At 47.3% G+C, this 26,515-nt stretch overlaps 1 protein-coding gene across 1 annotated transcript in view; it reads left to right on the top strand.

Annotated features, from left to right (window-relative positions):
• LOC149325863 (uncharacterized) overlaps positions 1-26,515 on the top strand; it is a 267,673-nt gene that overhangs the window by 45,445 nt on the left and 195,713 nt on the right. The window contains exon 6 of the mRNA XM_089562465.1: positions 23,225-23,382. Coding sequence (XP_089418591.1) covers positions 23,225-23,382 — 158 coding nt within the window. The remainder of the gene's footprint in view (positions 1-23,224; positions 23,383-26,515) is intronic.

The following is a 26,515-nucleotide window of genomic DNA, read 5'->3' as shown; positions in this document are numbered from 1 at the left end:
CCTCGATGACGCCTTCGGCAGTTTCAACGTCTCCAGTACCTATGCAGGCGAGGACACTCGATCGGGGCGGCACGCTCAATGCTTCGTCGAGGACGTTTAAGGCAACGTGATGAGTTGCGTTCGTCGCAGCAGGTATGGCATTCTCCGTGGAAAGCTTGATCGACTTAGATCGAAGGTCGATGATCGCCCGATGTTCATTCAGGAAGTCCATTCCCAAAATCACGTCTCGCGAGCATTGCTCTAGGACCAGGAACGTTGTAGCATAGGTTCTCCCATTTACAGTAACTCTCGCGGTGCAGCGTCCTGACGGCGTAATCAGGTTACCACCTGCGGTGCGGATCAACGGGCCATCCCAAATTGTTGTCACTTTCCTGAGTCGAACAGCGAATGCCCCGCTCATGACTGAGTAGTCTGCTCCCGTGTCGACCAAGGCAGTAACCGCGTGACCGTCGACCGTAACTTCAAGGTCACTTGTTCGCGTTTTCGTGCTACACGTGGTCTTCGGTGTACGATCTCGGCTTCGTCGGGTAGTGAGGCTGCGGTGGGCCCACTCCGACGTTACTTCTATGGGCAGCGGTAAAGGCGTCAAGTCTGGTCGCGTCGTCGTCGTCGTCGGTGTTGTCATCGAAGTTGTCGTCGGAGGTGTCGTCGGAGGTGTCGTCGGAGGTGTCGTCGGAGGTGTCGTCGGAGGTGTCGTCGGAGTTGTCGTCGGGGTTGTCGTCGGGGTTATCGTCGGTGGAGGATCTTTGTCCTTGCGCTTAGAAGCAACCTCACCTCCAGAGGCTGCTTTATTCAGTTTAACCTTCGGGGGCTGGGGGAGCGTCCACGCACAGCGTAGCCTCGGCTCGAAGATACGAAGCGCGGAGACGAAGGCGACGGGAAACGTGATAGGTGGCTGGGTGGTGAGCATTCTTCCCGACGCAAACATTCCTCAATTTCGGCTGGTCGCTGGCCGGGTCGGGGTCGTGGAGCGTCGTAAGAGAACCCTCGGTGCCCAGTCTTCTGTAGGGGCAGTGCCGGAGGACGTGACCGGCTTCGCCACAGTGGAAGCATAGTGGGCGGCGCTGGTCGGGAGTTCTCCACTCGTCGCATTTCCTCGGCTGCGCGCGTCGCTCGTAGGACGAGCGGGTTGGGGCGAGTGGGCGGCGGTCCAACGCAGCTGGCTGAGGGCGATAGGGGCTTGGGTCCCGTCGTCGAGGGGCAGGACGGCGCACAGCTGCGGCGTAAGTCATGGCTGGGGGCTGCAGAGGCTGCGTGGGTGTCGGCGTCACACCCAAGGCCTGTTGAACCTCGTCCCGGATGACGTCAGTGAGCGATGAAATTTGCGGCTGCGTTCCCGTTGGCAGCAACCGTCGGAGCTCCTCTCGCACAACTTGACGTATAACATTTTTATTATTTATTTATTATTTTTATTTGCAGATACTGCAGACCATACATATACATGGTCCAGGCAGGAGGGGCATCCGCGGCAAAAACATGAGTACACATTAACAAGCATGCAGCTGGTCAGAAACAAATTTCACACAAAAATTTCATAACGAGCGAAGTACAATTAACAGTGTAAGAATTGACGCTCCAGTTCTTTAACAAAGTCGCTGGCTGCGAAAGTGTGCGAAGGCAGGGAATTCCATTCACTGGTAGTCCTGGGAAAAAAACTATGCTTATAGGTATTAGTTCGTGCAAAAATTGGAGCCAAGGAGTGAGGGTGTGTGTGTCGAGTTTTTCCTGGTGCAATGTGGCTTAACACAGTCTGGCATGTTTAACCTCAGCGTACCTGAGACGCAGTTATGCAAAAAAGCGAGCCGACTAATTTTTCGACGGGATTCCAATGTTGGTATACTATGTTGCCGCATCAATAAGGAAGGAGAATCGTGCCTTTTGTATTTGCTAAAAATAAACCGGACAGCCTTTCTTTGGACTCGCTCGAGTTGCAATATGTCCTTCTTATTGTGCGGATCCCATACAATGGAGGCATATTCGAGCTTGGCTCTAATGCAGGCATTATAAGCTAATAGCTTAACTTCGACAGGTGCACCTTTAAGTTTCCTCTTTAGAGACCACAGCTTATTAATAGCGGAAGAACAAATGGCGGATATGTGCGGAGACCAAGTTAGTTTATTTGTTAGCGTCACACCAAGATATTTATGCGTGTCTACTTCTGTTATAATATTGTTGTTAAGCAAGTAAGAATAGGTGCTGATATTTTTCTTCCTTGTAACTCGCAACAGAACTGTTTTTTGTGTATTTAGTTGCATTCCCCATCGAATGCACCACTCATGAATAGCCTCTAGGTTTGCTTGTAATATTGTATGGTCATTTGGTGCTGTGATGTTCTTAAAAAGCACACAATCATCCGCGAACAATCGGATAGCAACACCACCATGAACGACATCAGACAAATCATTGATATATATCAAAAACAATAGCGGCCCCAAGACGCTGCCTTGGGGGACACCAGAAGTCACAGACAGCATTTTAGACGAGCAATTCATAATTTCAACAAACTGCTGCCTATCTCTAAGGTACGCGCAAATCCACTGCAAAACGCAGGAAGGAAGACCAATGCATTCCAATTTGGAAGGAATGCAGGAAGGAAGACCAATGCATTGACATCCCGCAGGTCATTGCTGTTAGCGGTGTCCAGGCAGCTTGTTGAGAAAATGAGCTGCTGGCGGTCATACTGGCGGGCTCGGGCATCCAGAGTTTTTTCCATCGTGGATGCCTCTTCTACAAATTCCTCGACAGTTTTCGGTGGGTTGCAGACGAGGCCGGCAAAGAGTTGCTCTTTAACTCCTCGCATGAGCAACCTTACTTTTTCTTCTTCCTTCATGTTTGCGTCGGCACGCCGGAAGAGACGCTTCATTTCCTCAGTGTACACAGCAACGGTCTCGTTTGGGTGTTGTATGCGAGACTGTAGCAGCTGCTGGGCTCTCTCCTTTCGCACAACGTTCGTGAAGGTCTTTAGAAGCTGCTCCTTGAAGGTTTCCCAGTTCGTGAGGTTAGCTTCCTCATTCTCAAACCAGACTTTTGCTGGTCCCTTCAAGGCGAAGAAGACGTACCTAAGTTTCGTAGCATCATCCCAGTTGTTGAAGGCAGCTACACGGTCGAACTGTTCCAGCCATTCTTCGGGGTCGGCGCCAGGCGAAGCGTCGAAGGTTGGTGGCACCCGGGGCTGGTGAAGAATGATTGGAGCCGTCGGCTGGGGCAAGCTCATGGTGGACGTTCCTGCTGGCTTTCGTTTCCGGGTAGGGTCAGGCAGAATCCCGAACTCAGGTGCGTCTCCTAGCAGACGTCGGCTTGCGCGGTGGACTGGACTCAGGTCCTGCGGTGAATGACTCGAAGGGCTGGCGTCGCGACTTGCTGGGGGTGTCCGGTACATGGAAGGCTACCCCGCACCTCCACCAGATGTCACGTTGTAGTGACGGCAGTCCAGTGGTCAGGAAGACACCAGAAAGACTTGAAAACGAAGCTCTTTATTTGGGCTGACTTGCGCCCGCAAAAGAACTGGATCACTCGGTGGCGGCGTAAGCAACAAGCGTGCTCGTCAATCTTCGAACTACGAATGTCCGCTGCTAGCGGCATCGTTCAATTTAAAGCCGACAAGGAAACTTCGAGATAACAGGTCGAGATCATCTAGAGTAATCTGGAAACACGTAGATGCAGCTGTTCATGGCTGTGAACAATTGATATTAGACCGGTCGCTTCTCGCGTCACGAACAAAAATGATAACACCCCTTTCCTGCGGTCTTGCGCGAACGAACAGACACTACAATGATACGTGGCACTATGGAGTTGTCCTCCGGTGGCTGGTTTGGCTGTAACGCAGGATGGCTTGCCTCAGTTACGCCATGAATGTTGTTCCTCTGTCCATGACGAGCACATAGGGCGCGCCTGGACGCATAGGAATGTACTCCACGAAAAATTTGTCGACTTCTGCTGCTGTTCTGCTGGGGAGAACTTTTGCCTCGGTGTAGCGCATAAGGTAGTTGGTCGCTATGAAGATCCACTTATCTCAAGACGTTGACTTCGAGAAAGGGCCAAGCAAGTTCATGCCGATCTGCTGAAGTGACCTTGAGGGGGGCTGAAGTGGGTGAGAAATCCTGCTGGTCGGGTGGGAGGGATCTTTCGTCGCCGACAATCTCGGCAGGTTATAACATAATCTGCGACATCGGCAGGCAGGTGGGGCCAGTAGGCTAATATTTGCCTTGAGTGAAGATGTCCAGCTATGGGCTCGTCGTTTGAAGCATGAACTTCGCGCAGAGTTGCAGGTGCGAGGAGGTAGACTGCTTTGTTCGCTGAGAAGTTCTTCTTCACGTGTACATCATTCTGTAAGCAGAATGAAGACAATTCTCGCTTGAACGAGGTGGGGTCGAGGGGGAGGTGAAGACACCTCGCCTTCCAAGTACTCGACGAAGCGTTTTAGGTCGGGATCCGAGCGTTGCTGCCGTGCAAAATATGTAGCTGATGGGTCCCGGGAAGAGCTCCTCACCGTCTTCAGGAGGGGCTGCATCTGCAGGGGCTCGTTACAGGCAGTCGGCGTCAGAATGCTTGCGTCTAGACTTGCAAACAGCGGTGACATCAAACTCCAGGAGGCGCAGGCTCCATCGAGCGAGGCAGCCGGAGGGATCCTTCAAACTGGCAAGCCAGTACAGTGCTTGGTGATCGCGGACCACCTTGACGGTCGTCCTTATTGGTAGGGGCAAAGTTTGAACCTAGCCCAGATGATGGCAATGCACTCCCTCTCAGTTGTCGATTAGAAGCTCCGGCGTTGGACAGAGAACTACTAGCGTATGCGATTACTTTCTCCAGTCTGCCGGTTTTCTGAACTGGGTCGTCACTTAGCCTACGCTACTTGCCCGTGTATGAACTTTAGTCTCGGCGTTTTTATCAAAGTGCGCGAGGATGGGTGGGGTCTGTAAACAAGGCGGCAGTTCTTTGAAGCCTTCCGCTTGCGGCGCTTCTAATTTAACTGGCAAATCTGCCTTCGTCAGTTGGGTCACAGGCTCGACGATGGCCGAAAAGTGCTTGACAAATCGTCGGTAGTACGCGCACAGTCCTAGGAATCTGCGTGCAGCTTTCTTATCGGCCGGAGGTAGAAACATTGCGATAGCAGCTGTTTACTGCGGGTCTGGGCGCACTCCCTTTTTGCTAACGATGTGGCCTAGACACAGCATCTCTTCATAGGCAAAGTGGCACTCCTCTGCTTAAACCATATGCATAAACGGCACAGCAATACCCTACGTAAAGAGCCATCAGTTTCTGGGAGTAATCATCGACCGAAATCTATCATGGACCCCTCATATCTCATACATGAAAAAGAGACTGACAGCGATTTCTCACGTTCTCGCCTTTCTTGGGGGAAAGTCGTGGGGAGCGTCGGTGCAGTCGATGATGCAGCTCTACAACGCCTTATTCATGGGATTTCTTCGCTACAGTTTCCCTGTACTTGGAAATATTAGAAAAACAAACATACGAAGTCTGCAAAGCGCTCATGCTCAAGCTCTCCGGACTTGCCTAGGATTGCCGAAATGTGCCTCTAAGGCCGCATCTGTACTTATCGCCCAGGAGCATCCAATCCCTACCTACTTAACCGTTGACGCACTGAGGGCACATTTCCGGCACATTTCCCGGGTTTCCTCTCACCATCTTGCCCGTCTTCCTATTACCAGGCCGCGCACATCGTTTACAGACATCATTGACGCACATCCCGCCGTTCTGCCGTCCCAGTTTACACCCGCCTCTAGACTGTCCTCGCCACTTTGGAGCCTGCACAATCCCCGTGTGCTTCTTTCGATAGCTGGCATCAGGAAGAAGATAGACTTATCGCCGACAGAACTACAACAAGTCACCCTTGAATATTTACATGAGCACCATGCAAACCGGGTGCACGTTTACACCGACGGCTCAGTGAACTCTATCTCTTCTTCTGGCTCCGTCGTCATACCCGCAAGCACTACAGAAATTAGAGTTAGGACAGGTCACCGCACTTCTTCGATGGGTGCAGAACTCACCGCTCTTCGTGTCGCCATTGAATACATCAGTCAGCAGCGCCCTCAGTGGTGGTCTATTTTCACCGATTCGAAAGCTGCCCTCCAAGGCTTACAAGCTGCTCTTCGCCGTGGAGCCCATGAACAACTGGTCGCAGAAATTCGACAGCTACATCACTCTCCCATCAACAAAGGACATGACATTATCTACCAATGGCTACCGGGCACAGCGGCATAGCAGGTAATCACCGCGCGGATGAGGTCGCGCGAACTGCTCATGACGACGGCGATTTTGTGTCGATGCCCATTTCGAGATCGGATGCAGCGAGCAGGCTTCGCGCACTTGCGCGGGACATCACGCTTGCCGCGTAGAATTCCGGCCAATTTTTCAATTCCCGTTTACAATCCTTGGACCTAGATCTGAAGCTCCGGCTACCATCAGGCCTACCACGACGAGAAGAAACTTTGCTGCGTCGCCTCTGGCTTGGTGTAGCTTTCACTAACCACTACTCATTCTTAATCGGCATGGCTGATAGTCATGCATGTTCCATCTGCGGGCATGACGAGACCATAACCCACATTCTTTGTGACTGCCCTGCCTACACCACCGAAAGGCAGACTCTCAGCCGTGCGCTGGAGCGCCTAGATCCGCGCCCTTTCACGGAAATGAAGATTCTCGGCCACTGGCCGCGGCGGTTGTCGGCGGAGAAGGCCTACAAGGCACTGCTCCGCTTCTTGAGAACTTCTGGCCTGCACGATATGCTGTGACTTTAACGAACAGTGACGTTTTATAGTGACTTCAAGTTTCTGTTACTCTCCTTTCTCTTTCCTTTTTTTATCCCCTCACCCCCTTCCCCCCGTGTAGGGTAGCAAACCGATTATTCTTTCGGTTAACCTAACTGCCTTTCCTCTTCTATATCCTCCTCCTCCTCTGCTTTCAATGTTAGGCCAAACGATTTGATTGCGTCTAGTACTGTTCGAAGCCTTTTTAGGTGCTCCTCAAAGTTCGAGGCGAAGACAACGACGTCATCGAAATTTACTAGACAAATTTGCCACTTCAGGCCTGCGACCACTGTATGTATTACTCGCTCATACGTCGCCAGCGCGGAACAGATACCAAATGGCATCCCCTTAATTTAACTCGAAGAGACCACCCGGAGTGATGAATGCGACCTTCTCGCGATCTCTTTCATCGATCTCAGTTTCCAGTAGCCGCTTTTGAGGTATATAGATGGGTACTACTTGGCGTTGCAGAGTTGCAGAGCCGACCCAGTGTGTCGTCGATATACGTTCTTTTTTTATGTTGTTCACACGCCGGTAATCGACAAGGAATCGAAGTGCGCCGTATTTATTCCTCAATAGAACAGCCGGTGCTGCCCAAGGGCTCTTGGGTGACTGGTTGGTGTCGTCGTGAAGCATTTCTTCCACTTGTTCCCGAATGGCTTTTCATTTTCGCGACACATGATAGGGACTTTGGCGGAGAGGCCCAGCGTGCTGGTTTAACAATCCGCGTTTCTCAGACTTTCGGCGATGACTACAAACACTCGCTGTAGCTTCGAAGGAGATTGCGGATCTGGTCTTGTAGGTTCCGGGGCAGGGCTGGGTTTATTTATTTATTATTGATTTACAGATACTGCAATCCACAAGGGATTTTAGCAGGGTGGGAATACAACGCAACGCAATCAAAGGCAACACAACAGGCAAATTACACTGAGAGGTACAACAAACGCCATAACAATCGCCATTTTAACACAATGCACTAACCAGCAAAATATGAACAATTATTTCTTTTTTGGTGTGTGTGTGGGGGGGGGGGGGTTGTCAGCAGAGACTGGCGGCAAACAAAGAAAGGGAGGGTTGAGTTACTGCAGTATTATTTAAGTTATTCTAGTCAGTTACAGTCATGGGGAAAAAATATAAAAAAAATTATTTCTTGCTTGGAATGGTGTCATAGTTAGTTGATACCTCTGCCTGGTGGCATATCCGGAAGAAAATGGAATTATATCAGAGATGTTAACGTTGCAATGTCTATTTACAATGTCGAATACAATGTCAAATACGTGCTTATTAACTTCCTTGGTTGATTCTTCTGGGACTTACATCGAAGTTCGATGATCGCCTGATGGTCGTTCAGAAAATCCATGCCCAATATCACTTCGCGGGAATGTTGCTGTTACACTACGAAGGCCGCAGGAATGTTATGTGCTTTGACGGTCAGTCGTGCTGTGAAACGTCCCAATGGTGTCAAGAGGTAGCCTCCTCCGGTGCGGATTTGTGGGCCGTACCAAGCGGTCGTGGCCTTCCTCAGCTACCCGACCAATATTCCGTTCGTCACCGAGTAATCGTCTCCTGTGTCGACTAGAGCAGTAACTGTACGGCCTTCGATACCCACTTCCATGTCAGATGGCTCACCTCGTACGTTGCACTTCGTCCTCGGGGTCTGGTTGCTGCTTCATCGGGTATGTGAAGCATAAGTAGGGCGTGTCGTCGGTGCTTTCTGGGTAGCGGCGTCGTTGTAAAGTCGGATAGCGTCTTGTGCAGCTCATGTTTTTAGGTGGCATAGGCGTAGTGGGTACGGCGTCTTCATACGGCGTGGTCGCTGGAGGAGCTTCGTCGTTTCCTCGGTAAGCAACCTGACCTCCACTGGTTGATTTGTTTAGTTTTCCTATGGGTGCTAGGGGTCCTTCTACGTCCAGACGCGGTGTAGGGGGTAGCTGCGACCCGGAGATGCAAAATATTCGGTGGAGGACGACGTGGAGCGGGACAGACGGACAGACACGTACACCCCTCTGCGCAAGTATTCTTCGATTTCCCGTGGTCGCTGGCCGGGGAGTGGTCGTGGGGCGTCGATGGCGAAACACCGCACGCCGATGCGTCTTACAGGAAGTGGCAAAGTATGGGCCCAGCATGGCCACAATGAAAACACTGTGGGCGTTGCCGGGATTTCTCTACTCACCGCATTTCCTTGAGCCATTGCGTCACTCGTATGGCGAGTGTGCGGGAGCAAGGGGCTGTCGTTCTTGTAGAGCTGGTTCCCGTAGAAGAGGGCTTTGGGGCTCTCGACGGGACGCAGGACTCCGTAGTGCGGCGGCATAGGTTATGGCTTCAGCTTCCCTTGGTGTCGTCCTGGGTAGCGGGGAACCAAGTGCATGCTGTACTTCTTTACGGATTATGCTCGTGATCGACACCACCTAAGTCTGCTGCGTATGTTGGGCTGCGAATGGCAAGAGTCGGGGAAGTTATTCGCGAACAATTTTTGCGTATTGGATCAAACTGGTTATCACCTCTTGCTGGGGTATCTTCTTGGGTGCTGCCATCAGCCCTTGAAGTGGTTGGATCTAGTAACGGGTCCGGGCATCAAGGGTCTTTTAAATGGTAGAAACTTCAACTGCGAACTCGGCGATGGTTTTGGTAAGATCCCGGATCATGCCGGCGCATAGTTATATCTTTACTCTAAGCGTGAGTAAGGTGAGCACGTTTTCTTCATTCGTGCCAGGGTTGGCGCGCCTAAAAAGACGTTTCATTTCTTCCACATATGCAGTCGCGGTCTTTCTTGTTTGTTTAATTCGTGACTGCAGCAAGACCTCCGTTTTTCTTTCTTTGACGCTAGTGAACGTACCCAGTTGCTGCATCCTGAAGATCGTAGTTCAAAATGGCTCAAAAGACACACACACAGGAAAAAAGGGGATGACGCAAAGAGCGCCTACTACCAACTGAATTTATTTCACAAACACCCTCTTTTATAAGGCAAGACATATCAACCACGAACCGGAAGCAGAAAAAACACATATTCATGGTTTGAATTCATATTTCGAAACACCATCGGCAGAAAAGAAAACCACAAGAACAAAAAACAGAAACTAGAACTACACGTGCCCGTCCAAGAAACCCAGCTCCTGGCGGCATAGTTTAATCGATGAAGTGCTAATGCACGTGGACCCAGCTTTCTGTATATGGAATGCTTCTATAATCTCTCTTTCAAATCGCTCCTTGCCTCTGCCGATAAACGTTGCCTGTTCCAGCATCGGTCCGCAATCTCTGCACTCCCTACAGTGATCCGGCAGGTTGCCCCTGTCATTGTTTTTAATTGTTCTTCTGTGCTCGCTAACTCTCTCGTTGAAACACCGGCCAGTCTGGCCAATGTAGGCGGATCCACAGCTGAGCGGTATGCGATACACGACTTCGGACTTGCATTCGGTGAACCGTATCTGATGTTTGATAGCGCATCTTCGGGGTCGTCTGTTCATCATGGAGCAAACTTTTGCAAGCTTGCATGGTGCTGAAAACAACACATTTACACCATATCGACCCCCCACCTTCTTGATATTGTGCGCTATCTTATGCATGTACGGAATTACCACCACAGGCCTCTTGTCTTCCTGCTTGCTTTGCGTATCACCGCTAGAAGTGACCTTGATTTTTTGTAGCAGAGATTCACATATCGCTGTTATCATCATACACGGGTAGCCAGCGCTACCCAGTCTCACTAGCTGCTTGTCAAAGCCGGCCTGCACACAATGATCGCAGGATTTCGAGAGAGCTGCGTGTAGGCACGTGATGGCAATGCTGCGTTTGACCAGTTTGGAGTGGGCGCTGCTGAAGATTCGTGGTTTCCAAACCACGTTCCGGCAGGGAGGTCCAATGCAAAATAAACGCTTCGAAGCTTGAAGCTGTCGTCCCAGGCGATCAGCGCTGCCACATGATCGTACACGTCCAGCCAGTCTACTACATCTTTGTGTGGTTCTCCATAAACATCGACGGCTCACGGGGCTGCTGAAGTGCGGAGGACGTGAACTGCACCCCAGGTTCCATCGTGGAAGACATAGCAGGGTATCAGGGCTGCACCTCCACCAGATGTCATGTAGCGGTGACTGCAGTCCGGCGAGCAGGAAAACAGCAAGAATGGCTTCCAAACAAAACTCTTTATTTGGGCTGTCTTGCACCTGCAAAGACCTTAATGAATCGCCGGCAGCGTAGGAACAGGCGTACTCGGCCGTCGAACAAAATCGCCGCCGCTCTCGGACGTGCTCGATTTAAAGCTGATAGTGAACTTTCGAGATAAAGCGTTAAAATTTGCTAGAACATTCTGGAACAGCATAGAATTGGCTCCGCCTGGGTGCGGTCAATTGAGATAAATCCGGTCGCGTCTTGGATTGCAAACAAAGCGATAAAGCGGTGTGCCGGCAGCTATCAAGAATAAACCAACAGTACAAAAGTTTAACGGCAATATTGTGGTTTATGGTTTATGGGGTTTAACGCCCAAAGCGACTGAGGCTCTGAGAGACGCCGTAGTGAAGGGCTCCGGAAATTTCGACCACCTGGGGTTCTTTAACGTGCACTGACATCGCACAGTACACGGGCCTCTAGAATTTCTCCTCCAAAGAAATTCCAGCCGCCGCGGCTGGGATCGAACCCGCATCTTTTGGGACAGCAGCCGAGCACCATAGCCACTGAGCCACCGCGGCGGCGGCAATATTGTATTTGTCTTATTGCAACTGCAAAAGCAATACCCAGTCTTCATTCCTTCCCAATGCACATGAAACTGTTGCAGTGTAACAAGACGTAGTGCCTTAGTTTCGCTGTAAAGTAGCAACGTGCTATGCATCGATGACAGCAGAAACATGGGTCAGTTGACTGAAATGCATGGTAGGTAGTAGCGCATGACAAAACAAATAATAAGTATTAAAAGCAACTGTCAACAGAAAAGAACAAAAAAGAATTGCCGCCGATTACTTTACTTCCTAAGGCGAAATTTGAGCGCAGGCCATCAGCTGTTTCAGCTTTTCGATGGATTGACGCAAAGAATTCGACGGCGGCGAGGATAAGCCTCTGCTTCGGCGGCACGCACCTCTAGATTGTGGCAGCGACGGCGCTGGGCCTCTGCTCTGGCAGCTCGTTAGCAGCAGCGGCAGATGAAGGACTTCCACCGGTTCCCTCGCTCATGGCTCAGAAAGAACTGGCAGGGAATAAACTATTCATATAGGCAGATGGTTTGCAGTGGCGAACGGCGGCGGCTATGCGTTTCGGCTCGGGCGGTGCACATATTGACATCCGCCACCAACGAACCGGCGCCCTGACTGTCGTTGCATAGGGGTGGCATTGGAGGAGCAGCGAAGAGAACAAATAAGTTAACGGGAGGTCGCGGAAGATGGCGCCAGGTGCGCACGCAATAGAGCAGCGCGCTGCCCGGCTGCGGAGCTGGTTACGAGGGACAACGGAGACGGCGACGCCGCAAAACGCCGGAACGGGCGCCAAAGAGCTGCACTCTGAAACACAGGACCGGAACACAGCACCAATAGTCAACAAAACTAATCCCCAACTGGCATGAGTCAAAAGCAATACCGAAGGTGCCACGTGGTCGAGACAACAGTGAAGTGGCTAAGAAATCAAACGCGTTATCAGTCAAAATTACGACGGTTCACTCATGCAAGATCCCTTGCACATGCGTATCTAGAAGGCTGTCCTTAATTCCCGAACCAACTGAACCCAGTGTCTGAAAAGAGTAGTAACCATACAAAACAAAGGTGTGCATTTTACCTGCTTCTTTTCGTCATTTATGTTACAAGTGTGGCCAGTCTGTGGTAATTATTAAGTGAGTCCTCCCCTTCCGAACAATCTGCAAGGATTCCTCAATCTCACATTTATAAATCGGTCAGTCTGGTCAATATACGAAGCACCACATTACATGGACAACTTATTGACAACCTCGGCACCACACGTTACGTACGGAGCCCTAGGGTGGATACTGCGCCCGTTTGTTCTTTTTATTTGTCCACCTTCGCCCTGAAGGCTCCCCACTTGCGAAAAAAATTCTAGGTAATTTTATCTGGGGCGGAACGACAGCAGACACGTTATATTGACCTGCGAAATGATTGAGCCATGCGGCATTCAGTGCATATGCCATGCTTAGCACAGTATGAAGTGCAGGTATTAAGGCGAGAGCCATTAATGCTTCATCGTTGTCGACAGAAGGTTGTCTGCTCAGGTGTCACGCTTTTTCTAGTCAAGAAAAGAAAAAAAATCTTTCAGCACGATGGGATTCGAACCACCATCCTCCCGTTCCGCAGCTGAGTGCGCTAATGGCTACGCTACTTTTTTTTTTTATTTATTGCCTCACTTCGGCAAGAACCACAGTACACAAATACACTTACAGAGCGCAATGAGCAATCATTAACAACACTATCCGCCCGGGGGTGCGTGGCTTCATCATATTAAAACTCCTTAAGCGTCACCAAAGGCTCGACTCTTTCGAGCCACTCGGGAGCTTCAGGAGCAAGTTTCTGAACTTCAATATACTTATGCATGCACTCCCGAAAATAGATCCGTGCTGGCCGTGCATCAGGATCGCAATGATATCCTGCCATTCTGGAGCGCCAAATACAATGGAGGCCCATTAGCATAATTGGCTACGCTACTTTCTGCTTTTTCTTCTTTCATGGTATTTATTTACATGGTTTTGTGCATAAAGGATATACAAGGCGTCCCAGCTAACCTGGACCAAGATTTATAAAAAAAACTAAGCGTTCTTCAGAACTGAAATCGCGTGGATGTTTCGTGTGGATGAAATCGCGTGGCTTATCTAAAGCTAAAACAGCATTTTTTCGCTCCTCCAATTTGAATTAGTCAACAAAAATAAATTAACTTTTTAAATATATCTTGAAAGGTTCAGGCGTCAATAGGAAAGTTGTGGAGCTCCACAAATATTGTCCAACCCAGGCACTTCCAACGAGATAGAGTTCGCATGACTGTTCTGGCAGATACATTTAACTCATTCTTAAAAAAACTTGCAAAAGGTGTTGGCGTATTAACAAGATTACGCTTTCTCTTACAACGGGCCATTAAGGTGCTAATACATAATTCACTATTTTTATCGCATATTAACTATTGCCACCTTGCCTGGGGTACCACCAACGCAACTAACATTACTACGCTGTTATTATTACAAAAGAAAGCTGTCCGTGCAATTGCTAACGCACCGCGCCTCGCTCACACAGAACCACTTTTTAACAGAGTTTACATAGCCACCATGAATTCCATATACAATGACTTGCTCCTTAGGCGATTTATAGGAAGCAAAAAACAGGGTAACAATTTATTTCAAGAGCTATCTAACCTCACAAGAAATAGTGACGTTTACGATAACCGGCATAACGAAACATGGTACATTCCAAAAACACGAACTAACTACGGAACCCAGGCACTAAGTTACAGACTGCCATCATTACTCAACTCGCTCGGCAATATTACATGATCATTTGTGTCCAGCGATAAATGTCTGTGTGGTAAACTTTTTAATACTGTTTGATTTGAACTGTGATAATTTGCGATAGTTTTGTATTTTCCAAGTTCTGTTTTGCATTTTTGATTGCTACTTCATATTGCTATGTTGAATTGTATAGTAAACTATTGATAAGCATTATTATTGTAACATATCTTAATCACTTGTATTCCAAATTGACTTTCTTAATAACCCTCATTGCTACTTCATACTCCTATGTCGAATTGAATACTAAACTATGTTTTTTAAAGTTGATCTTTGTACCATTTCCTAATCGTTGCTGTTGTCAAATTGTGTTCGTTACCAGAATTCATAACATATGTAGCCTTTATTAATAGGGAACATGGGCCCTGTCAAGTCGCGCTTTTTCCGGTTTTTTGCCCATGTTCCCGACATTGTGTACACCTGATGTCAAATAAATCTGTCTGTCTTATGCTTTACTACGGGCACATTCCCTAAAAAATGCAAATGGCCAAAGTAACGGTTTTGTATAAGAAAGGAGACCGCAATGATTTAGGAAATTATCGACCAGTATCGATACTCCCAATCATCTCGAAGGCTTTTGAAAAAAGCTCTTTTGAAGGCTCTTTCTTCATGATATACATGCATGCCTCGATCGTAACATTCCCACGGATTCAATATTCCTAGATTTCGAAAAAGCTTTTGATAAAGTCCCCCATAGGCGCCTAACACATAAGCTCTCACGCCTAAATCTGCATATCCCTCGGTTCTGGATTGGATTCGAGCTTTCTTAACTGACCGCTATCAATTCGTCCACGCTAATTCACACTCGTCATCCCTCTCTTCTGTCTTGTCTGGCGTTCCCCAGGGCACCGTATTAGGACCACTTCTATTTCTAATCTACATAAATGATTTACCGTCTAACATCAGGTCTAATGTTCGATAATTTGCTGATGATTGTGTTCTCTACCGCCAAATTACTGATCACACTGACATCACCATCCTTCAGGAAGATCTTGTTCGTATCGAGGATTGGTGCCGCACTTGGATTATGTCACTAAATAGTACTAAAACGTCCCTTCTTTCTTTCCATCGCCGTCGCAACCACCAGGATAATACTTACATTATTAACACTATTCCTATCATATCAGTTGACTCCTACAAGTACCTTGGCATCCACTTGAGTAAAGATTTAACCTGGTCCCATCACATTCATCATGTTACTAATTCAGCAAACCAAGTTCTCGGGTACTTACGGCGTAACTTATCATTAGCTCCCCGTTCCATAAAACTTCTTGCTTACTTAACTTTTATACGCCCTAAACTTGAGTTTGCATGTGCAGCGTATGATCCTTTCGATGCTAACCTTACCACTATGCTGGAATCTGTCCAGAACCGTGCTGTCAGATTTATTTGGTCTGACTACTCTTATCACTCTAGCGTTTCTGCATTAAAATCCCCGCTCAGTCTTCCCACACTAGCCTGCCGTCGCAAAATCGCCCGTCTTTCCTTGTATCACAAATTTTTTCACACCTTTAACCAGGATGCCCCCCGTATCACACGCGCTCATCGGATATCCCGTAACTCCCACCCAAACGCTGCCTACCCCGAGAAATCTCGTACTGTAACATATCAGCAGTCTTTCTTTCTTAGAACAGCCAACGACTGGAATGGCCTTCCATCCGAGGTGGCGACCATCATCAATCCAGTCCTTTTCAAATCCGCCATCGAAGATCATCTGTGTCCAAAATAATAGAATTTTGTCAGCCCACCCCTCATGTAATGTCCTTCTGGACCTTTGAGGAATAATAAATAAATAAATAAATAAAAAAGTTCTGTATACACGGTTGTCTGATTTTATTGATAAACATGACCTTTTGTCACCTAATCAATTTGGGTTTTGTAAAAATAAATCCGCCGAGTTAGCACTACTCGAACAAAAGGAATATATACTAACACAGTTTGAAAATAAGGCCTTTGTCATTGGTGTCTTCGTGGACTTCTCGAAGGCATTCGATTTAGTAAACCACATTGTATGAAAAACTTGGAGCGTGGTGGTATTCGTGGACAGGCTCAAGTGATCCTGAAACCATATCTATCGCATAGAAAACAGGCTGCATGCATAGACAACATGAAATCTGAACTAAAAGTTGTTACTTCTGGCGTTCCACAGGGTAGTATATTGGGACCATTACTTTTTAATATGTACCTAAATGATATTTCTAACATTAACTCCGCCGCTAAATTTATTATCTACGCTGATGACACTAGCATCTTTTTTTTTACTGGAAATGATCTTGATCTCCTTGTTCAGGAATGCACTGACACCTTGAGTGTATTACAAAAGCGGTCCGAATCCAGATACATGCTTATAAATGAAAAGAAAACAAAGGCTGTCACATTTCATCCTAAAAACAAAGTACTTCCTTCCTTCATCGAGATTAAACTTAACTCACGACGTATATACATAGTTGAGCAATTTAAATGCCTTGGAGCAGTTTTTTCTTCCAGCATGTCTTGGGAACACCACACAGACCATATTGTCACGAAACTGGCTGAAATAACCGGAGTCATAAGTAAGCTCAGATACGTCATTCCAAGAGCAGTAAAGTTACTCCTCTATAATTCACTTTTCTACTCATATTTAAACTACTGCCTTCTAGTGTGGGGCCCACCTGCGGTTAGCTGCATTCAGCGCATCTACATTTATTAGAAAAAGTTTCTTCGTCATGTTTACAATGCCACTGGGAGTCGCCAAGCACAGATCTTTTTCTACAAAGTGGCGTGATAAAAATACACAACTTATATAATTATCGCTTGAGTGTCCGGTTTATACTCGAAACACGTAGAAATGTAAATCACATACGTAAACTTGCTGAACTACATACACGAGATGCAAGCTACAGAACAATGTATGCGGAGGCATGGATAGTCCCGACCCCACAGTTAAATTCAGGTAGAGAACGCCTGCAGTTCACTCTTCCTTCCCTGCTAAACGCGTATGTATATAATAATTTTGACCTTTGCAGTTCGTCAAACAGGTCTTTGCGTGCTTTTTATGCTGGCATGTAGGAATTTTGTGTTGTGTTTTATTTTCCCTTGCTGAGATTACCTGTGTTTACCCAATGTGAATATTGTGTCAATATTGTATAATGTTCTTTCGTTTTCTCTTGTAACTGCTCATTATTGTATACCTGTTATCATGCTGTGCAACGGCCTTTTGTCTTAAAAGCCTTGCTGTTAAGCTGCTGCCAAGCGAAAGGGGGCTGTGGCGTAGTCAAGCTGTCTCTCACAGCTTTTTCTGCGCCTCCGCTGTCTGTATTTTTCAAGGCAGAAATAAAGAATTTGAATTTGGTTTCTATTCGGGAAAAACGAAAGCCCGCGGAGTTTAAAAATACCACTTCACAGCGCGCTCCGTGCGCCCGGATGCGCCGCGATTACAGCACTCCGTGCTTTGTAAAAAACATCACTCGCTTCGCACCTTTCGTGCTGCTCAAGACAGAGCTTCGCGTTGTGCTTCGTTTCACAATAAGTGCCAGTTGGTTCGGGCGGCAATTGAAAGAAAGCGCGGCTCCTGTTTTTCAGCGTAATTCACACGACCTTACCAGGCTTGTTATATGCGTCTTTGCTATTTGAAATCGTGTTCCCAGCTTCAATCTCATGAGCTTGTCATAGTTCGTCCGCATGCATTCTGCTAACGTCAGAGCGCAGTTATCGCCGCAAAAACGGGAGCCGCGATTCTTTCAATTGCCGACCGAATCCACTGGCGCTTATCGTGAAACCAAGCACAACGCGAAGCTCTGTCTTGGGCAGCACGAAAGGTACGAAGCGAGTGATGTTTTTTTACACAGCATCAATGAAAGCGCTGTAATCGCGGCGCCTCCGCGCGCACGGAGCGCGCTGTCACCTGGTATTTTTTAAACTCCGCTGGCTTTTGTTTTTCCCGAATAGAAACGGCCACGCTAAGTCTATCTCGTTGGAAGTGCCTGAGTTGGCCAATATTTCTGGAGCTCCCCACCTATCCTATTGACGCCTGAACGTGTCAAGATATATTTAAAAAGTTAATTTATTTACCTCGACTTATTATTCAAATTGGAGGAGCGAAAAAAATGGTGGTGAAACTTTAGAGAAACCCTAACATCGAGGCATTTCCGTTCTGAAGAACGCTTAGGTTTTTCTAAATCTTGGTCCAAGCTACTGAGACACCCAGTATATACGTGTGTGTGTGTGTGTGTGTGTGTGTGTGTGTGTGTGTGCGTGTGCGTGTGCGTGTGTGCGTGTGTGCATGTGTGCGTGTGTGTGTGCGTGTGTGTGTGCGTGCGTGCGCGCGCGCGTGTGTGTGTGTGTGTGTGTGTATGTGCGTGCGTGCGCGCATGTGTGTGCACACACACACACACACACACACAAATACAACTATTTACAGAGCCCCTAGGTAGGCGCTACAAGGCACGAACATAATAGTAAACATATAACTAAAAGGCCGGTAAGGATATACAGCGCATCAGGAGAGGAAACCAATCCGGGGTAAAAAGTCCAATTCTTTGTAAATGGTCGAGGATTCGACGCCTTTCTGCAAACACTCTCCACCCTCCTACATATGCGTTGGCAGGAAGTAGCATACCTGCAGCAACATTTTTGCCGAATGTTGCGGAAGGTACGCTACTCCCTGCCAACGCACATATAGTTCTCCTTGTCTAGGACGCTGGAGAGTGTTTGCAGAAAGGCGTCGAATCAGACGGATGCCTCCCAAACGCCCTCCAATGTCTGCAAGATTTAAGATTCACAAACAATTGTGTACTTAATTAAAATCTTAACCATACATCAGGAACACAAGCAGCAACACCGCGCTAAAGGCTTTCGCCTCACCGCAGTTTAGGTCAACAAAGTTCCCCCCTGAATTTTTAATGATCTCCGCACCCGTGGAAAGATTTTTTTAATTACATGGCTGCAAATTTTGCTTTGAAAAGATTCGTTTGTTTTCAAAATTAAGATTTGTTTGCAGAAAGAATTGGTTCCTGGATCACACTGCCGCATTTGCTAATATTTTTAGAACTGAGATTGTTCGGGAACCGTCATACAATTTTGTTGTATCACACGAGCTCCGTATTCCCTTCACTTCACTTCACTTAACTTTAATACCTTAAAGACCCCCTTAGAGGGTATTACATAAGGGGTGGGGCACAACAGAAATGAATAACAGATTAAATAGCACTAAGTTGAAGTTATACAAATATGAGATTTTCACTCAGGAACAGCCGCCGCGGTGGCTCAGCGTTTATGGTGCTCGGCTGCTGACCCAAAAGACGCGGGTTCGATCCCGGCCGCGGCGGCTAGAATTTCTTTGGAGGAAAAATTCTAGAGGCTCGTGTACTGTGCGATGTCAGTGCACGTTAAAGAACCCCAGGTGGTCGAAATTTCCGGAGCCCTCCACTACGGCGTCTCTCATAGCCTTAGTCGCTTTGGGACGTTAAACCCCATAAACCAAACCAAACCATCTTTCCAGGAACAAAGATTGGCATGTGATAGCAGTAATTTCTCAGGGGAGGCCGTTCGTTCGCATTCCGGTGGAGAATGATGACTCCCATATGTAATGCCTTGCTTGTGACAGTTAAACTTTCAAACCTTTCACAACAACTCTTAATGTGTCCTAATTAAGGCGCAAGATTCTAACGTTAAATTGAAAGCCGTCCACATTACAAGTGAGCTCAGTTTTAAAATGCCGGATTAAGCATGCAGCTTTAGATACTGAGCCTGACCAAGGTTCTCAAACAGTGACAGGTTTGCTTTGCCATGCTCCACAATGATCGATTGGCGCCCTTTGAATATTCATTTACGGAAATGCTCATGCATTCCACGTATTTTATGACGTACGAGACAGTGTAGTTTACGTCGTGACATTTGCAGCGACGGTATTTTATGAATACACGACTTGGGAAAGGCACCTTAGGAGCGTTGGAAGACATCTTTACGTCTTTCATTGTGACAACACAATGCCGATTCCGAAATTTTATAAAGTTGATAGCGGAGAGTTGGCCAAGTTTTTCTTCTGAATTTGGAAAGATAATCGAACATTTTCTGCGCTAAATGATTATCAGGATTAATTGTGGGGTAGACACAGCACAATCTGAATGACGCACCCCAATGACATTCAGAAATAATCTTGCTTGTTTATAAATCTGATCTACTTCTCATATATCAACACCGCTTTTGGCAATTACTGCGACACCACCGCCTAGGGAGTATCAACCATTTAAAACAGTTGGTGGCTTGGCGAAAAGATCTCAGCATCCTGCATTCCACCCTGCTACCAGGTTTCAAATATAACACATATATGAAGATTTTATAGAAATAAAATATTTTGCATTGTGTCTATCTTGTTGCAATGCTTTGGGCATTCAGTGAAAGGAGCCGAAAGTGGCATGACCGTGATTGCTACCCTCCCGGTTCCAATCGCATCTCTGCACTATACTTTTCCCGAACTAGTTTTCGTGTGTTGTGTGCAGCCGTTTGAAATGTACTTTATCATAAGCCCTGGTACTTTATCATAAGCCCTGTTAATTATTTAACTCATGAAAATGAAAAGACGTCTACAAAACAAGGATCTCATTCAATAATCTCTCCACCAAACTAAATGAATCGGTTGTGCAGAATCGGCAGTGGGTCTATTATACGCAGACGATGCTTACTATTTTAAAAGAAGATTTGGTCTGCGGCGATTACGTGGTCAGATTATATTTGTGAACACTTGAGTTGCGCTTATGAATCTCGGGCACGTAATTTATTAGACATTGTGAATAGTGTTAATTATTGAACACTCTGTACTCATACCAAATACTTCTGAATACTGTAGAGCTCCATAGCTTTACTGTTATGCAAATAAATAACGTTTACCGAGAATCAAAGCTAAAATACTAGTCTACACAAAATGGAAAGGCATTAGCCACCCTAGGCAGGACAGTGCAGAAATCTTGAGTTGCGAACAAACGATGGCAAGATGTACTTTGCAAAGCCCAAGGTGCCTTCCAGGGCAGAACGGTAGATAGGGCGCGATAATGAACACAGGAGGAGGAATAGGAGGAAAGGCAGGGAGGTTACCAGAAGAATAATCAGTTTGCTACCCTACACGGGGGGAAAGGGGTGAGGGGAAAAACAAATGAAAGAGAAAGGAAGTAGCAGAAAATTGAAGTCACATGGAAAGTCAGCGTTTGTTAAAGTCACAGCCTATCATGCAGGCCAGAAGTTCGACTTGACCATGGATGGAACAGGCCAGAACAGACTCGACCATGGATAGAAGATCAGAGAAATTAAATGCAAAACTAACACTTATCAAAATGCCTTTTTACCATCTACCATTCATGACTAGAATCGCCTGCCCCATGAAATTGTTGAGTGCCGTTCCCAACCTATGTTCCGCGCGTTGCTGTCGGATGTATGAGTGCGCAGTTGGCTTTTTTTTGTCATGTCTTTGTGTTGATTCATATTTCATTCATTTTGTACCTGCTGTGTCATGCCTTGTTGTATTGCTTTTTTTCTTTCTCTTTTTTTCTGGCCTATTCTTCTGTTATGTATCCTCACCCCCATGCAATAATGCCTACGGGCGCTGCAGGTATTTCTAATAAATAAATAAAGAAGCGGAGCAGTGCCTTGGAGGCCCTCACCACCGTTGGTCGGCGCGGCCAGTGGCCGAGAACCTTTATTTGCTTGTCTTTTAAGTTCTTAGACTTGCGCTTTATGCCGTTTGAAGAAATATGTTAAAGAAGTTTTCCTTTTTTTTCAGAATGCGTCTTCACATGTATAATGCGCTCTTTAAATAAGATGTTAAAGTTCTCTTTCAAACTTTCTCTGTGTGCTGTGCCGGTGCTCGTACTGCATTGTCTGAACAAGTGTCAACTTCTTGGAGGGGGGGGGGATGGGGGGGATGGCGCTTTGTCAGGCATCTCACTGCCTTTTCGCCATTCTCCCAGACACTTGTACCTGTCTGAATAAACTTCTTATCTTATTTCGGCCAGTGGGCGTGAATCCAGACGCACAAGCGCGCGGCTGAGAGACTGCCTTTCGGCACTGTTATGGTTCACTGAGCCGTCGGTGTAAACGTGCACCCGGTTTGCATGGTGCTCATGGAAATATTCAAGAGTTACTTGTTTTAGTTCTATGGGCGCTAAATCGGTCTTCTTCCTTATGCCAGGCAAAAAATGAAGCACAGTGTTACATAGAAGCATATTAGGTGAGAACTGCTTAGAGCAATACCTGAAAATGAGTTGCAGCGCGAAGATTACTTTTTCAAGTGCATTTTCGTGCCTTTGGTCAGAAGGGCAGTCGTGAGTGGAAGCAGGACAGCTTTTCGAAGATTGCCCTCTTCCGAGAAGGCCTAGTAGCTATGGATCCGGCTGCTAATACCAATACTGCGGTAACGAGTATCAGTCGTGACGGACGCATTTACGTGGAAGCAAAAGCGAAAACGTACTTACGTTGTCTGTGCCCTGTCAGCGCGCGTTGAGGAACCTGGCGCAGTCAAAGTTAGTCCGGAGTTCTGCTCCTCCACGGCGTTCCTTAAAGTTCACGTGCTGTTTCGGGAAATTAAACGACACATACCAATCTCCATCTTCATCTGAGATTAACACAGCGTAATACACGCAGCTTGCCATTCAGCTGTAAATTCGTCCACAGACCTGTCTTGAGAGCTCGAGTTCCGCGATGTCTGCGCTCCTCAGTGAGCAGGGCAACGTCTAGTGGCAGCGCCTGGTTCGAGATAGCGCAACTTTGCGTATCGTCTGAGCATCAGACATGCGCTGTTTCGAACAGAGTTCAGACGCTAGAGTGCGCTCACTGCGCAGCGCAGATGGCACGGAGCTCGAGCGCTCAAGACAGGTCTGTGAACGACTGTTCTTCTTAACCGCAAGAGAATTTCGCAGCAACTTGCAGACTCCTTTGCATCGCAGTGAGGCGTTCCAGCTCTTTACTGGTGCTCACGAAGACGTCATGGTGCTCTTCTGCGCAGAGTTGAATCTGCTGGTGACGTGGATCCAGGAGTCAGTGGTGGAGATGGACCCGTACGAGCTCAACCTGGGCCTTCACCACGTGGACACGAGCAGCGCAGGACAGAAGCACGCGCTGAACCTTCAGCCCAGCGGATACTACACTGTCACCTTCCAGCAGGTGGGTCACTTGTCCGTGCCACTGTTATGCCACATGCAGCTCCATGGACAGTGCTGCGTTTGCGCTGCACCTGACGTAGCTCTGCGCGCTCAGTTCCGATAGACGGGCAGCCTACAAAGAGGGACATCGGTGGCCACTACGAAAATCTGTTGTGACGACGGGTGCCCGATGCCACCGGAACCTCTTTTCGTCACGCTTTTGCGCTGTCAATCACCACAGCCAGATCCTGTTAGCATTCACCGCGGACGTACCTTCAAATTTTGCGCAAGGCCGAACGCCTCGTAAAAGCTACCGAGCAAAACTTACTGCCTCTGTTATTGGAGATACATTATAGCTACTAAAGGCGGGAGCTAGAGAAAACGAAGCGCCAATTTAGTAACAATTTGCAAGGCATTTTTTTATTTTTACCTTGTGACAATTTCTCTCTTGGGATAATCGTGGCCTGACATTCTTCTGGAGGGAGAAGCCTTGTTTATGATACTCTCAATCCTTGATTTTCATTCCCGTCAGTCTAGCTCAGTGGCTGCGGTTATCGACCTGGGATTCCAAGGCCACGGGACGGAAGTCCGGACGCTTTGGCCGCACTTCGATAGAAGTTGAACACAAATTAAGCCCACGTACTGGCAATGAGGTATAGACGACATAAAGCGTGAGAGCAAGGACATCGCCCAGTATGGGCACGTTCAATTCTATAGCAACTGCTACAGAAGAGTTGATTTGAGATTACAGAAAGAAACAGGCAGAAGATAGCTCGATGAAAGTAATCGCCAGAAGATGACGCATTTAGCACGCCTGATTTAGAAGGTTTTCGTTACTGGAGCCTGCCTCGAAAACTTTGTTATGGCTTCCGCAAGGGGCAGTCAGCTCTGGAGCGGCAGAGTCCTGTGCAAATGCGCAGAGGAAGACGCAGATTTCTTGGCATAACTATTTTATCGTCATCGCTGCCACAAGAGAACGCCAGAATGTGTATGTCAGCTGGTCAACCTTCTAAGCACTTTTTAAGGCGATATTTGTAAGGTGCTCAGTTGCAAAAATTCCGGCGTCGCTGTCGTCGACGTCTTTGACCATGAGTGAAAAATACACAAGAAATAAGCAGATATGAACTTTTAGAGGCAGGCGGGCAGCCTACGTCGGGTCATCTCCCTCACAACTTTCCCCCCAGATTGTGAGAAAACCGCCCACTCTGTCAGGCGGCAGATAAAAGTAATGATTTGTAGTTCGAGAAGAGCGCAGCTTGGCCGCACAAGGCTCACCGTTGGCAGAACTGCCATCGTAGGGCAGTGGCACGTCGCTCAACTGCTGCACCAGGAATGGTATGGGAAATCCCAAGGATCTATGACTGTAATGGAATAAATGAGCAATTCTGCATATATCATGATGCCGTCATGCCCTCAAGGCGGAGCCCAATTGTCTCCTCCAATTTTTTTACTTTCTCTCATTTTATCTCACAGCGGTTGTGGCGCACCGGGCAGATCGTCGTTAAGAAGTTCAGTTATACATACGACATAATGGAGGCGCGGGATTTTCAGTTGTAGCAATTTTAGCAACAAGGAAAATGTCAGCCTTAAGCTGCGAGCAGACGCTTAGGGCGCATAGCAATGTAGGAAAATTTGAACTGACGGATCAACCTCGCATGATCACTGTTTTAATGCTCTGGTGGGGAACCGACGCGCCAGGCAGATTCATCTAAACTTGTCGTTTATATTAGTAGCACACAGTTTAGTAATTGAAGGTTTCCTCCACGATTCTTCAACATTTTGGAGTTTAAAAGAATGGGGTTCATCATACGCCAGCACTTCCGAGAATCACATTTCAGAATGAAGGGTTACATATCCAAAATGAATTTTAGCTTCGTTTAGAGATGCGATGGAAGCATATGATGTAGATTTTTAAGCTTACCAGCATAGTTGGATGACAAACATTTTTATTAATTATACACACACTTCTTCCGGTTATTAAGGTGCTAGTTGTTGGTATTATAAAAGGACGTTCGTATATTAGACCTCATAAACCTTCCTGCGAATATGTTGTATGTTTAGTCGATTTACTTTATATAGTTATTATTCACGTTGCCCAGGAGGTTTACTTTGAGAATGCAAATGTAGCCCAAATCTAAACAGTTCCGATCTTTCGAATAGAAATGCAACAAAAAACTGGGTTCAGTGGTTCAAGTAGGGTGAGAAAAGTCATGAGCAAATAAGAACACGGGAGATAAAGGAAAACAACAAAAAATATAATAATTCTTTTATGGTGTTCCTGGAAAATAAATTACCGGATGTCGGCGGACGAGAACAAACTGTGAAGACTTGTTTGATGAGCATTGGTCGGCAGCACACAGACAAGTTCTGGGTAACCATCTGGAGGAGTGCATAGCGACGAACTATTTTCAGAGCCAGCCAAGAAAACGGCGGCCCCTCGGTGCACCATTCTGTCACAACGATACATTAAAAAAGTGTGCACTTCGTTGACGCACCTGCTGTGTGGCAACCTTAGCTCGTGTGTGCCGCTGGATGAGGCCTCGTCCAGCATAATATACTATGGTGTATTAGCCGGACACTTGTTTCCAGCTGCCTGTCCTTTCGACCTCTATCCAGGCAGGCTTAGCGTATGCTGACCGGAAGAGTATGGACATATGGTAATAGTGTTTGCATTCGAGAGGACGTTCTGCGGGATTTTCTCAGGCGGCCCTTTCCAAACTAGTGATTATTTCTCGCTCTTTTCCTACATTTTGAGTCGCTTTTCTGTCAGTACAGGAGTTCCCGAAAACGTATGCTTCTCCAGAGCAGTATGCACCCAACTCCCAAAAAGCTTCTCTTTACAAGCATCCTCTTCTAAAAACTACCGCTCTTACTTTGCTGCTTCAACGTTAAAAAAACCCGTGGTGGTCAAAATTTCCGGAGGCCCTTCAAAGGCGTCACTCATAGCCTGAGTCGCTTCGGGACGTTCCCGTAAACTATACTTTGGCGCTTCATCATCTCTCTGTTTTTACCGCTTAGACGCAGTAGTGTTTTCAGTAAGGTAGTAAGTACCACTACCACCATTATTACTGCATCAGCTTAAGTTAAGGACAACGCAGCGAGCTATGGAAAGAAAAATGATAGGTGTAAAGTTAAGAGATCGGAAGCGGGCGGAG

Source organism: Amblyomma mixtum, chromosome 10 (genome assembly GCF_055824585.1).
Source record: "Amblyomma mixtum isolate Tamu chromosome 10, ASM5582458v1, whole genome shotgun sequence".
NCBI lineage: Eukaryota > Metazoa > Arthropoda > Arachnida > Ixodida > Ixodidae > Amblyomma > Amblyomma mixtum.
Note: the sequence above shows the minus strand (reverse complement) of the source record. Positions and strands in the feature narration are given on the sequence as shown.